The 12869-nt window shown below is 40.0% G+C and overlaps 2 protein-coding genes across 4 annotated transcripts in view; one reads left to right on the plus strand and one right to left on the minus strand.

Moving 5' to 3' along the window:
- The first annotated feature begins 267 nt into the window (after positions 1–267).
- Positions 268–11073, plus strand: rasef2 (RAS and EF-hand domain containing 2). 3 transcript variants are annotated; one of them, XM_080874239.1, is made up of 18 exons: positions 268–289; positions 539–854; positions 2553–2705; positions 5122–5212; positions 5555–5650; positions 7804–7881; positions 7969–8084; positions 8167–8235; positions 8881–8962; positions 9094–9164; positions 9268–9454; positions 9534–9635; positions 9850–9997; positions 10092–10173; positions 10314–10428; positions 10528–10641; positions 10768–10844; positions 10941–11073. In XM_080874239.1, exons 2-18 carry the CDS (start codon positions 544–546, stop codon positions 11041–11043), a joined length of 1995 nt encoding a protein of 664 aa, XP_080730365.1. In that variant the 5' UTR covers positions 268–289; positions 539–543; the 3' UTR covers positions 11044–11073. The 3 variants fall into 3 exon arrangements, with proteins under 3 accessions (XP_080730365.1, XP_080730367.1, XP_080730366.1); XM_080874241.1 differs by lacking the exon at positions 268–289 and having other exon boundaries at positions 394–854; positions 10531–10641; XM_080874240.1 differs by lacking the exon at positions 268–289 and having other exon boundaries at positions 394–854; positions 9853–9997.
- A 724-nt stretch (positions 11074–11797) lies between these two features.
- The window catches only part of fkbp16 (FKBP prolyl isomerase 16), a 34713-nt gene continuing 33641 nt past the window's right edge, over positions 11798–12869 (minus strand). Inside the window, exons 7-8 of the mRNA XM_080874242.1 lie at positions 12037–12174; positions 11798–11931 (exon numbers count right to left, since the gene is read on the minus strand). Coding sequence (XP_080730368.1) covers positions 11845–11931; positions 12037–12174 — 225 coding nt within the window. The 3' untranslated portion in view covers positions 11798–11844. The remainder of the gene's footprint in view (positions 11932–12036; positions 12175–12869) is intronic.

Consider the following 12869-nt stretch of genomic DNA (forward strand, 5'->3'; position numbering starts at 1 on the left):
TTCACAATTGGTGCCTACATACCTAAATGCACTAAGTTGCTGCCATGTGATTGGCTGATTAGGAATGTTGTTATTTCAAGGAACACTTATTCTAAATAAGTGGCCAGTGACTTCAAAACGCTGCTGCAGTCCCAGCTGGAACAAACTGTGGGCCCCAACTCTGAGCACAGGTTACCGCTTTTCCTCTCAGGGTGTTGTCAGAAACTCTGCAAACCCAGCCAAACAATGGTGCGCAGGTTATCTGATAAAACTCTCACATGGAGCACACACACCTTAAAGGTAAACACAGGTAAGCACCTGCGTTGTCTGTTGTAGTTCTATTATATCACAGCGTCACTGCAAACATATATGACATCTAACTCCAGTCCAAGCCAAACGAGGAGGCACATTAGGGTCCATTGATTCGGCTGGTACCCGCCTACAGGCAGGTTTGGACCAATCCTCTACAGTAACTCTGAGACGATGGTGGGGGCTTTTATTTTGGCTCAAGTTTGTTAAATTCTAACATTTTCTGGATTATACTTTATTTTTAAACCAGTAACTATGGAGCGACCCAACCTTCGGAGATTATTCTCTGTTTGCGACGTGAACAAGTCCGGTAAGATCGAGTACGAGGACTTTACTGTAGTCTGCCGTGAGCTCAGCGTCCCTGAAACCGAGATCGGGACTCTGTTTGACAAGTTTGACCCGCACGAAGACGGATACATCGACTACAACAGGTTTTCCTCCAGGTTTCAGGAGGTTTCGGAGACTCTGGATCTGGCGTCTTTCGGCGCAGGGGCATCCCAAGCACAAGACTCCCCCTGGGAAGAGTTTGAAGACAAGGCAGATACGAAATCCATCCTTACCGAAAGGTAAACTCACATCCGGGAAGCTCCAGTTTGCTCTACCCGTATTCTGGCTGGAAATTACCTGGCCAGTGGTTACTGCTGCCCCACTGTTAGCTTTGTGCTGCACTGATTAGTCATGCGGTACAGGTGTGTACTGGAAGAATAAACAAGCTCACCCTTAAAAACGATATACAGCTTGAATGTAATCAAAAAACACTGGACGTTTATACTAAGATAATAAGTATATACCTACGTCCCATAACTTTTGTATCGTCACTGATGTCATCTTTCTTAGTGGCAGGGGCGTTTATAAAGGATTTTTAAATGGGGTGCCACTCGGAACCAAGAGGAAGCCGGAGGGAAGTACAGGAAATCAGAATATTTGTCAGAAAAACATGTGATGTATTAAAAACTGCTGACGCACATGAGTTCAAATAGTGGTTTATACTGAATAGGTTTCTTGCAAAGTGGTCAAAGTGGTAAAGTTCATTTTAAGTACTAAATATACCTAAAATGCCTAAAGTACTATGCACAATTATATTGCTGGACTATTACTGATTAACTGATATCAGGGCACTCAGTGAAAGACTTGGAAAAAAAAGAGACTTTGTTGCATTTGTGACTTTTTTTTTTCCAAGTTTTTATTTGTATGTAGGGTTGATGTTTAGGGGTTAGATCCCATGACTGGCTGGGAGAAATGTGTGTGGCTCTATGACTTAAAGGAGAGGTCAGGCCAGTTTATGGTTTGGATGTAAGTATATGGTTTCAGCAACGATGAAGTCTTAATTAATGCATAAATCATTTTAGCACCATCTGGCAATTTTCATTACTTACTATAATTGTATATGTTAAATATTATTATTATTATTATTATTATTATTATTATTATTATTATTATTAATAATAATAATAATAATAATAATAATAATAATAATAATAATAATAATGATAGAAATAAATAGCTTTACATTAAATGGTATGAAATACAAAGTACAATATTTGTATAGAACATTCAAGGACATTTACTCAAAGTAAAATATTAGTATTTGTAATAAGTTACATTTCAGTATTGTATTATGTGACTCAACACTGTAGAAAGAAAAAAAGAAAACAATACAGAAAAATATAGTTTAAAAAATGCAACTATCTTTAAGCATAGCTCAGCTTGGCATTATATTTGTTACATTATTTCTAAATGGAAGTTTTCACAGTTTTCTCTAATGGTGATCAGTGACACACAGAAACCCAAACTGTTTTAGATCTGTATAGATCTTCTCCAAACCTAGAAAAGCTAGATTTTGCTATCTTGCTGTATACTAATGAGATCTAGAAACTTTTTTAACACTGAGAAAAATGTCCTAAACGTAGCTCTGTACACCACATCAGAGTAGATTTCAAACACTCAAGATACCGACTGATGTACTAAGTTTTATCTTTTAATTGAAGGGTTGAAACAGAAATTACAGCACTAACTATATATAACAATATTTTGTCAAAAGATGTTTACCTCTACCTTTTTGTTTCACCCATTTATTCCACAGTGGATATCCATCATGAATGGTCTGTTGCACTGCTTTCTCTTTCTGAAACGATCAACTTTTAACACCTATCTTTTAGCCCTCCAGGAGTTTATAATTTGCTGCTAAAACCATATTTTAGTCAAAATATGCAACTGAAAACATGTCAGTCAGCAGGTGGTTACTAACTGTTGTGTTGTCATAGTTTCAGGGAGCAGCTGGCCGATCTTTACAAGGCCATTCACTCCTCTGCAAACATGACTCTCCTGCAGCAGTATGAGGAACTCATCCACTCCCTGATCAGCCAAAGCCTGGACAGCAGACTTCAGTGTGAACAGCTTGAAACCAGTCTGAAGCGGTAAGAGCAACTGTCCTGCGTGTGGTCAGTAGATTTAGGAGGAGCTTGTAAAGTCAAATCAGTATCAGTGGCTGTAGCTCAGGTGGCAGAGCAGGTTAGCCACTAATCAGAAGGTCGGTGGTTCGATCCCAGGCTGCCTCCTGGCTGCATGCCAAATATCCTTGGGCAAGATACTAACCCCATGTTTGCCTACTGGTGGTGGTCAGAGGGCCCGGTGGCGCCAGTGTCCGGCAGCCTCGCCTCTGTCAGTGCGCCCCAGGGCAGCTGTGGCTACAATGTAGCTTGCCATTGCCAGTGTGTGAATGTGTGTGTGAATGACTGAATGTAGTGTAAAGCGCTTTGGGGTCCTTAGGGACTAGAAAAGCGCTATACAAATGCAGGCCATTTACCATTTATAACAATCAGCAGGAAGTCACAGCACATGGGTCCCAGTGATGATATGAGCAGATATGAAGTGGCTGCCCTCTTGTGGATGCAGTTAAAGTGCATTTTTAATGTAGTTTACTATCTAACTGCTGAAGCTGCTAAGTGTTTAACCCTCCGGTCTTCACTACTTTTGTCAGTGTGCAATTTGCATATTTTCTTAAGCTAATGTATTGTAATTGTTTTCCCCAAATGAGCTAGAGACACAACAGCAGAGTTAAATGTTTATTTGGGCAGACTGTGAATCTGTGCAGATTTCAACAGTTCTGATTAGTGGAGATCTAACTGCTAGTTGACCCTTCTGATGTTGCTGCAGTCTCATATGCCATCTGTCAGCTGGCTCATCAGTCACTGTTCTGAAATAGAAAAATAATAATAATAAAAGCACCTCTGTGATTTGGATTAGGGTGTTCTTAGTATAACACTGCCAGTGGTTTGCATACACAAGGTCTTCCTCTATCCTTCTCTGACATGGGTGTCAAACTGTGCTTCTGAATCGCATCCTGACACAAAAACTTCCTTTTATACAACAAAGTCTTTTTGCGAGATATTCAACTACTTTTACATTCAGATCATTTAAAGTTTTGAAGTATTTTATGCTGTGTTGCAGGTATGGCGAGCTCTAAATACCACCGATTCCTGTACTCCCCAAATGAGGGGATTGTGAGGGGCTTTTTTGTGCTTTGTTTGAAGACGCTAATCCTAAATTTAAAGAAATCATCTTTTTTAGGTTCAATTCTCTTCTGTGTAGACCCTGTCCATGCATCCATGTGGCTGCTCCACTGAATGCCAAACTTTCCTGCAGCTCCTTTGAAGTCAATTCAGTTTTATTTATGTAGTGCTAAATCACAACAAGAGTTGCCTGAAGGATTTTTGTAAGGTAAATCCCCAACACTAATAAAGAGAAAACCCCCTATGAGCAAGCACTTAGTGTCAGTGGGAAGAAAAAACTCCTTTTTAATAGGAAGACAGGATAAAAGACACACTGTGTAAGCGAGCCAGAGACGAATAAAAACTAATAATTGAATGCAAGGTGGTTCATAAATACATGGAGAGTGAAAGTGGGTGAGTGAAGAAATATTGCACCATGGGCAACACCCATCAGCCGAGACTTAACTATCTCAGCTTTTTCCCCTTTGTTTATCTGCTCCGTAAATGTGCAGCTTTATCTGATGTTTTTCTTAGTAGTGACACTCGTAGGTGTGAACCTGAGTTCGAATGGTTGTCTGTCTCTATGTGTTAGGGATAGGCTCCAGCCCCCCTGCAACCCTGACCTGGATAAGCAGAAGAAGATGGATGTTTTTACAAAAAAGTTGATGCTGCTTAAGGTCTACAACCACTCCTGATTGCTTACTTTGAGTAGCCAAACAGTGACTTTTAGTAGTTTGTGTCTTAAAGGGTTAATCAAGGTTTGACTTCAGCCTTTTTAATAATTTCCTGTAAAGACAGTCTGTTAAGCCATGGAATCTCTGTCATAACAAACAAAAGTGAGTGTGTCTCTAAGAGCTTTGTGTGCTTCACTAACTGCATGGAATGGGAAAGTTAACATTCCTTTCTCAAGGAAGTAGGAAGACTAAAATTTGCTGCCCTTCCCAGTCGTTTAATTGTTTCATAGCTTGGGTATTTCCATCTGTTTCCATTAGTTGTATCTATAAAGTAACCTTTTCCCCACATAAAGTAGAATAAATGTGTGTGGGCATCTAATTAAGAAACTCCACTGGCAGTAATCAGTACCTCAGTAGCAATCACCTGGGGAGTCTTGTTTTGAAATTCTGTCCCTCCCTCGACTCTGGTTGGCTCACGTGTTGTCTGAGCTGAAGAGCGAAGCCACAAGTGTAGCAGGTTTCAAGTCAAATCAGTCAGCTAGATCAAATAAATGGACTCTTCTGGTTTTATGTGCTGCTCATTTTTGTATTCGGATTGCTGTTGGAGGATCTGCTTTGACTGAGCGTGCTTGAAGGATGGACTCAAACAGACTTTTCTGTTCAAACAGAGCCGAGGGCTTAAATCACAGTCAGCTGACAGAGCTGGAGGACGATATACAACAACATCTCGCTAGGACGGAGGAGAGGGCGAGAGACGAGGTGAGTGGAATAGCTGCAGGGTTCATAGTATGTGAAGCGTTGCTCCTGTGATTTACTTCAATACTTAGAAGTTAAACGTAAGAAATTTCATCATGAAAGGCAGCATATTTAATCAATAAACAGCACGCAGACAAGTGGACTAAATGATTGCATTTGATTCCCTGTTGAAGTGGAAAGATTGCACTCATTCCTCAGTGTTTCATGTGAGCTACCTGCAAATTTGTGGCACAGCCCACAGCAGCTAGTTACATGTGTTTTCACAAAGAGCCTCTGTAAAGTCACAGGAAAGCCCCTCTTCAAGGCCTGAGCTGGCCTGCACTTCTAACTGCTTCGGTTTCACAGGAGAGAAAGAAAATGGAAGAAATTATGGCCGGCTTGCAGAGGAGGCATGAGAATGAAGTTGCAGACCTGCATGCCAGTGTGGAAAGACTGTTAAAGGTAGGTTGTTGTTTTTTTTCGTATTTCACAGACAGCTGTCTACTTTGTTCCCCCATGATGTTCTCTAACAACATACAAAAAGAGAAGAAAGCCTCTGTATCTGAAAAGCAACACACAAGCTCTTGTAGGATGTCTAGCTGCTGCTGCTTGCTTTCTGGGAAAGTGTGATGGACCGTGCAGACAGATAAAGTCTGCTCACTACCTTTCATCCAGAAATGACAGCATTTCCAGAAAATGTCAAGATTTCGCTTAAAAACAAGACTTTTTACTGGTGCATTTTGCTTCTCCGTTCACATTAGACGTAGCAGAAAATGTAATGTAAACATACACATTTGTGGTTAGCTATACAATAAGTTAGCCTTGGTGATTTGAATAGTGAATAAAAATACAGAGGAAAGATGAATTGAATAAAGGAGGAGACAAAAAAAGAGGGAAAGCATAATTAAGAGAGAGTTGTGTGTATTTTGGAGACTAGCTGCGCTCATTCTAAGGCTTCATATTACGTGCATTAACATAGATGTAAAAGCACACATTGTATAGACACTACCTGTACTGTTCAATCGAACCATGCTGGAGGCATTTAAATGCATAGAGTAAATGAGGCATAAAAAGTGAAGCCAGAAATTCACTCCACACCCATTTAAAGCAGGAACTGGCCAAAACCTTTTTTTTTTTTTTTTTGGCTTCTTGTAGCGAGTTGTCCCTGTGTCATGGCAAACAGTGATTGCCAGTGTCTGCTGAAAATTATCGACTTTAAAGTGTTGTAAAGCACTTGTTGTCATAATTTGTCAGACATATCTCACGGGAGTTATGTATATGTGTGATTTTTAACTTTCCTGTCACAAGGTAGAAGCTGACATCAGTTTTTGGATTTTTAGATATGCTTTTAATTATCCTGGCAAAAAGACTCGCTGAGATAAAAACAAATCTTTTTTTAAAGAGAGGTGTGGCAAAGAGGGAACGAGAAACTGCAACAAATATAACAGTTCTATGAAAATATTTCAACTGGCAAAAAGGACTGACCTGATATAGAATATAGAACAGAGCAAGTTTGATAATGCAGAGTCATAAGGATGCCTGCAAAACGGGTCATTTAAAAACGAAAAAAACACTATGTGTAACCCCTTTATGTTGACTACAGCCTATTCACAGCCAAGCGTTTTTTGATTAAACACATGAAGCAGCTCTTTGCAAAAATATCAGTTAGTGTTACAGTACCCAGCTGTTTAAAAGCCTTTAAGAAGCTACAGCGTCACAAAAATGCACCTCTATGTGGCTTACTGTAGTTCATCTACAGGCCACACTAGCATTTTGGTGTCCACAATGCAAAAATATGATTGCCACCTCATGCAGCATATGTTGTGTCAGACAAATTTCCAGTGTCTGTGACTATTGTGGATGGTGACCAACATCAGCCCGGTCAAATAAAGACTCTCTGATGATTCACTTAAGCCGTTTTGAATTTAAACCTTCAGCAGAAGTCATCTTAAAAACATCTACTTAAGTTTTTGACAGTAATTCCTGGTTAATAATTTCCTATCAACGAGGAAGACGAGACATTATTACGTGAACTTGCAAAGTAAACAAAACAATGCAATTAGGTTATTATGTAAGACATGTAATTGGAGTACTGTGTAGCTTTAATAGTAAGACTCCTCTGTATTGCAATAGTACCAAATGTCTGCTTGGCACATACAGTATAGTGGAAGCAGTTGGTTTCCTTGTCCTGTAGATGGTGAACGTGATAGATCAGCTGCTCTTACACAGCGTTAACTTATTGTGAGCATACAGTTTGATGGATATAAGATGGTACGTTTCAAGAGATTGGAGGCAAGTCTGTGTGTTTAAAGTAATTTAGAAACACTCAACAGTGTTTCTAAATCGCAGCATCAGGTCATTTTAAACTGTAAAACATCCTGTTTGCTACAAATGAGTTGCAATTCTCTTAAAAATCATCCTTTATTTAAATGTTTTGAACTTTATATATAAAAATGTCTAAACTCTGAACTGCTGGTGTTTCATTCTTTCACAATAAAAGATCTGGTGGCTGTTACTTTGTATTTTGGCTTTTCTTTGCTTCATATAATTAAAATGTAAAACTGTTTAACCAAATCTTAATGTAACTGCTTTTGTTTTTTTTAAATTGATTTAAGAGTAAAGAAGACTCTGAACTGAACCATTCAAAGGAAGAGATGCTCAGACTGAGCGGACAAATCAGCAATCTCTCACACGTAAGTCAAACTACAAGATTAGTCCAGTAAATCCCAAAATGTTTTTATCTTTATTTTTATGTTGTCATTGACCGAATCTCCTCACAGGAGAACGAGCAGCTACGCGGCTCTCTTCTGCAAGCCCAGACAAACATCGCCATCCTGCACTCAGAGCTGGACAAGCTGAAGAACGTGTATGCGGATCAGAAAGCTCAACATGAACGGTAAAGCTATTGTCAGACCTGACCTGACGATTCTGACGCTCAGAAACCACAATCCATATAAGGTGTGTGCGTCCTTTCACAGAGAAACGGAAGATTTGAAGAGGATGGCTATGGAATACCAGTCGTACTCCAGTCAGATTCAGATTCTCCAGTAAGTCTGCCTTTAAGCTCATAATAATGTGTTTATGCTGACTTTTTAAAACAATAATGTAATGACTCTAGTCAGTACTTTCAAGCTCTTCTACGTGAGTAAATAAAGCGCACAGGTTTGACAGTGTCACTCCTGTTTGACATTTATGAGCTCTATATAAACAACATGAACTTGGATTTGAGAATCCAAGTTCATGCAAATATTTATTGCTCTCCCTACGATGTAATAGAAGAGCCAAGTACCTCCTAAATGCCTCTAATCTTTCTAATCTAGTTGTATGAGTCTGCCACTTATCTGGACTAACTGGGGGTAACAGAATAGTGGGATTTTTGCTATTTGCATAATGACTGATTTTATTAGTTAAATGGTAAAACCTTTAAGGCAGACTAATGTGAACGCTCGTGTGCTGTCTCACTGTGAATTCACTGGACAGCTACTAAAGTGGCCAAAGGTATGCCGCTCCTGGGGATGTTGCGTGCTTGTTTAAATTATGTCTTTAGAATAAAAACTACACATAAATAGTAGCATTGACTGACCATTTATAAGGAGTGTTTGACTGCTTGACAATCCCATACAGTAAAGTAAGGAAGTGCAATAATTGTATGTATATGCGACTCTCACGTATTTCCTTAAATGCATCATTAGGGAACTGAATAAAAAGCTGTATGACAGTAATGACGACCTGCGCTCGGTATTGGCAAGTGAAGCAGTTGCAGCTAAAAGAAGGGTAAGTCTCTTTTGTTCTAATAGCATGTTTCCCTATACCCTCTGGCTCTGTCAGGTAGAAGCTCACAGTCAACTGTTTTCATGAGTTTAAGGTGTTTTTTTTCTCCCTGACTTTCCTAATCTGCTCAACAGCTGTCTCCCCAAAATGAAATCCCAGCCAGGAGAATGAAACCCCTCCGACAGAGCACGCTCAACCATAGCGGGTATATAAAGATTTTTACACACCTGTATGCCTCTACCGATTGATGTCTACGCACTTAAGTGTCACATCTAAAGCCATAGTTTGCGTCGGGTGTTTTCGTACAGCTTGGAGGTCCCGAGCAAACTGACCTACTCTCATGTGGCCACCTGGGCCGATAAATACCTGGACAGTGGGGTCTCCCTGCCGATGGACACAGCTGAGAGCTCGGGCAGTGACTACGACAGCGACGACAGCAGAAGCTCGGTGGAAACTGTGCACTTCAGTTACTCGTGTGTCCCATCTGACATGGAGGTGGGGGACAGGTCCAGGATCGCTCGATGCCAATATGCTCCTCTGCTCTCGGGACATTGAATTTGTGTTTTTCTTACAGATATCAGAAGTGAAATCTGAAGCTGCCGTGTCAATGGCTCCGAGTATGGCCACCTCCATCGCTTCTTCCCTACGAAGACGTTTATCTGCCTTTTCTCCAAAGGTAAACCGGTTCTTGATTTAACGTTTTTGCATTCCCACTTTTCCTTTGGTTTCTTCTTTGGTGTTGTGTTTAGCGTTGCTCTTTCTTGTAATTTTGTATTGATTTAAATTGTAGTTTTGTGTGCTGCGTAGTCTCATTTCTGAAAGGTAACTAAATGATGCTTGCTTTATATGGTCAGTGTTGGGTAACCTTGTTATCTTATGCTCCCTTTAAGCAGCCGTTGGAAGCAGACATGGAAGCATGTGATGAGCCCACCCAGATGTACCGCCTGGTTTTAGCGGGAGACGCAGGAGCGGGGAAGTCCAGCTTCCTGCTGAGATTGACCCTTAACGAGTTCAGAGATGATATTCAGACAACACTGGGTGCGTGCCATGGCAAACATATCTTTTGATTAAACACTGGCACTCGCTTGAGCTCAGAGATATAAATCTGCTTTTCTTTTCTTTTTTTCCCCAGGGGTTGATTTCCAAATGAAGAGGATGTTGGTGGATGGCGAGAAGACAAATCTGCAGATCTGGGACACAGCGGGGCAGGAGAGGTACAGCACCTCCATGAGAACCGTTTAATGAAAACTGAAAATGTGGTGCTATCATTTTGGTTCTAACACATGTAAACCTCTTTAATTATTGACTCAATTAAAAGACACTAGAGTAAAATGAGTTTTTATGTTTATTTTAGGTTTCGTAGTATTGCCAGGTCTTACTTCCGTAAAGCTCACGGAGTCCTGCTCCTCTATGACGTGACTTCAGAAAGCAGCTTCCTTAACGTCAGAGCATGGGTGGATCAGATTCAGGTAACTGCAGTGGTGACGATCAGTTGTTGAAAAGATGACAAAAGAAGCACTATTTAAAAACTAGGAACAGAATTTATCGTCTGCTTTGTTTCTATTAAGGAGTCAGCGGAGGAGAAAATACCCATGTGTGTTATTGGAAACAAGGTGGACCTCCGAGGGGAGCTTCCTGAGGGAAGCTGTGTGAGCAGTTTGCACGGTGAAAAGTTGGCCAAGGTGTGTTATTTTATTTTATTTTTTTTCTCCATTTCACCTAGTGGAAAAGTATTTATACAGACACCTGGCGTCTAAGGTGTCTAAGTAAACTGAATGCACTCAGGGATGTCGGTGCTTTGCTTGTAGATGTACGGTGCCTTGTTCTGCGAAACGAGTGCCAAAGAGGGTACAAACATCACAGAGGCTGTGCTTCATCTGGCAAGGTAGGAGGTCAGAGAGAGAGAGTTTGAGTTAATTTCTTTGCTCGTTTTTTGCTTGGTAACCCGTGGCAACACTCCTGCCTTTTTACTTTCACACAGAGAAGTGAAGAAAAATGTCAAACTGAGGCCACAGTCAGACTCTCAGGTCAGACTGAATCAAATCAGCCCAAAGAAAACTCTTAACAACTGCTGTGGACTGTAGACGACTCATGTCTGTACAGAGCAACGAAGGACAACGTGCTACTTTTATTTAATAAATGTCAAATTTTAAAAACTGTTATATGAAGGTTTCTATTGTGGGAATATTGCACATGTGCAAATATAAATGTACAACATTATATTTCTTTTAAAAAGTTTTATTTATTTGGTAGGTTATTTTATAAAATAAGCAACAGTGTTTACATTTTGATTTAATGTAAGTATTTTAACTGTAACTGCCAGATACACAAACACTTTTTTTCGATCAATGCACTATTTTTTTCCCCCCCAGATTTCTTTTCTAGAGTTGCATAAGAGGGGGAAAAATATTAAATTTTTTTGTTTTCATCGTCACTGTAAGCAATACTACATTGCGGGTTTATCGCTTGTACTAATTGAAGGATTTATCTGTGTGTAAATAAAACTGCTTGTAACTGGGTTTTTTCTTTACAAAAGTCTCACATCCACTAATTTTTTGGGGTTTTTTTGTTGAACATCTGTGATAGCGGAACATTTTCCAGGCCCCATTATTTATAACAAAGAGAAACGTAATCCTTTTTCCAAGTGAAACAGACAGAACTGGAAAGCTGAGAAGCTTCTGTCGTATCGATCAGCAGAAACCTACTGAGAACTCTGTTTTATTATTCGTTTTCCAGACGAGAGCTTTTTAGTTCAGGCTCCAGTGCTGTCGTGTTGAATCAACAGCAGAAAACTCTTTTCATATAAACTTATTAGATGACTCGAGACCAAACTCTGCTCCTGCATATGAAGATGATGATCTTCGAACTACTTCCAGCAGAGGATTTCAGTTTCTTGCAGTCAAAATCATTGACGTCACCAAACTGCCCAGAGCCACCACCAGAGCTCCAAGTATAAATTTCCAGGAAATTCCCTAAAACACAACAAAAACACCACGGTAGTTCCAGTCAATGCCAGATTCGTGGCAATCACAATTAAAAAAAAAAAAAAAAAAGTAGTAGATATAATCACAGCTTACAGATGGCTTCTTCTTTGATGGGATCAGGAAAGGTGCAATATTGTCTCCAAGCATCTCTGCTGGTTTGGGTTTCCACTCTTGGGTTTCTTTGCCTCCAGACTGCCTTTTGACAAGTTTAGATAACTCAACATGGATTGCCTGTAAGGGGGGGAGGAAGATGCTTCTAGTAAATAAAAATGAAACGCTCAAAGGGTGAAGGTGCAGTTTTAAAAGTGTCCAGCAGGTGAAAGCAGAGATCTGAAAGTAAAGTAGACCTTTATGCTAAAGACCAGGGAATTATGAAAGTCACATTTTAAACTTTATACTAACAGCTTTGCACTTGTAACCAAATTTCACACAGAGGACCTTTTATATTTTTTAAATGGCAGATTTATCATCGGAAAACTGTAGCTCGCCATAAAAAGTAAGCCATTTTTCTTATTTTCAGTGGAATTTCTGATTTTTTTTTTTTTTTTTGGGTGACCCACCACTACAGAGTGCAGTGCACCAACTTTCTCACAGAGCAGCTAAATCAGGTTTCTCTAAAGCATTTCATCCACTGCTGGGACAAGCGTGTAATTACCAAAGCAGCAGATATTTTCGTTTTGTCTAGACAAGACCAGGCATATTTGTGACTGTGGCAGTGCGCCCTATAGATCAGGTCACTGTAACATTGGCAGAAATGTACTCAAACTCTGTAGATCAGATCCTGCGGTGCTGGAGTAAGCAATGACCATAAACTAGGATTAATTCAAATCTTTGCAGCATTTGTACATTTCTCTGCTGTAGCTGAAAAGGAGGACTTGGTTACTCTCTCCGCATTACAAAAATGTAAGTTATGTATGTATGTGGTA

The sequence above is a fragment of the Rhamphochromis sp. 'chilingali' genome (assembly GCF_963969265.1).
Source record: "Rhamphochromis sp. 'chilingali' genome assembly, chromosome: 2".
Classification (NCBI taxonomy): domain Eukaryota; kingdom Metazoa; phylum Chordata; class Actinopteri; order Cichliformes; family Cichlidae; genus Rhamphochromis; species Rhamphochromis sp. 'chilingali'.

What these genes read in the sequence shown, in the direction of transcription:
- rasef2 (XM_080874239.1), top strand. Translation starts at nt 544, where the DNA reads ATGGAGCGACCCAACCTTCGGAGATTATTCTCTGTTTGCGACGTGAAC. An exon ending in CATGGGTGGATCAGATTCAG is followed by an intron (nt 10,429 to 10,527) that starts GTAACTGCAGTG and finishes GTTTCTATTAAG; the next exon opens with GAGTCAGCGGAGGAGAAAAT. An exon ending in GCTGTGCTTCATCTGGCAAG is followed by an intron (nt 10,845 to 10,940) that starts GTAGGAGGTCAG and finishes ACTTTCACACAG; the next exon opens with AGAAGTGAAGAAAAATGTCA.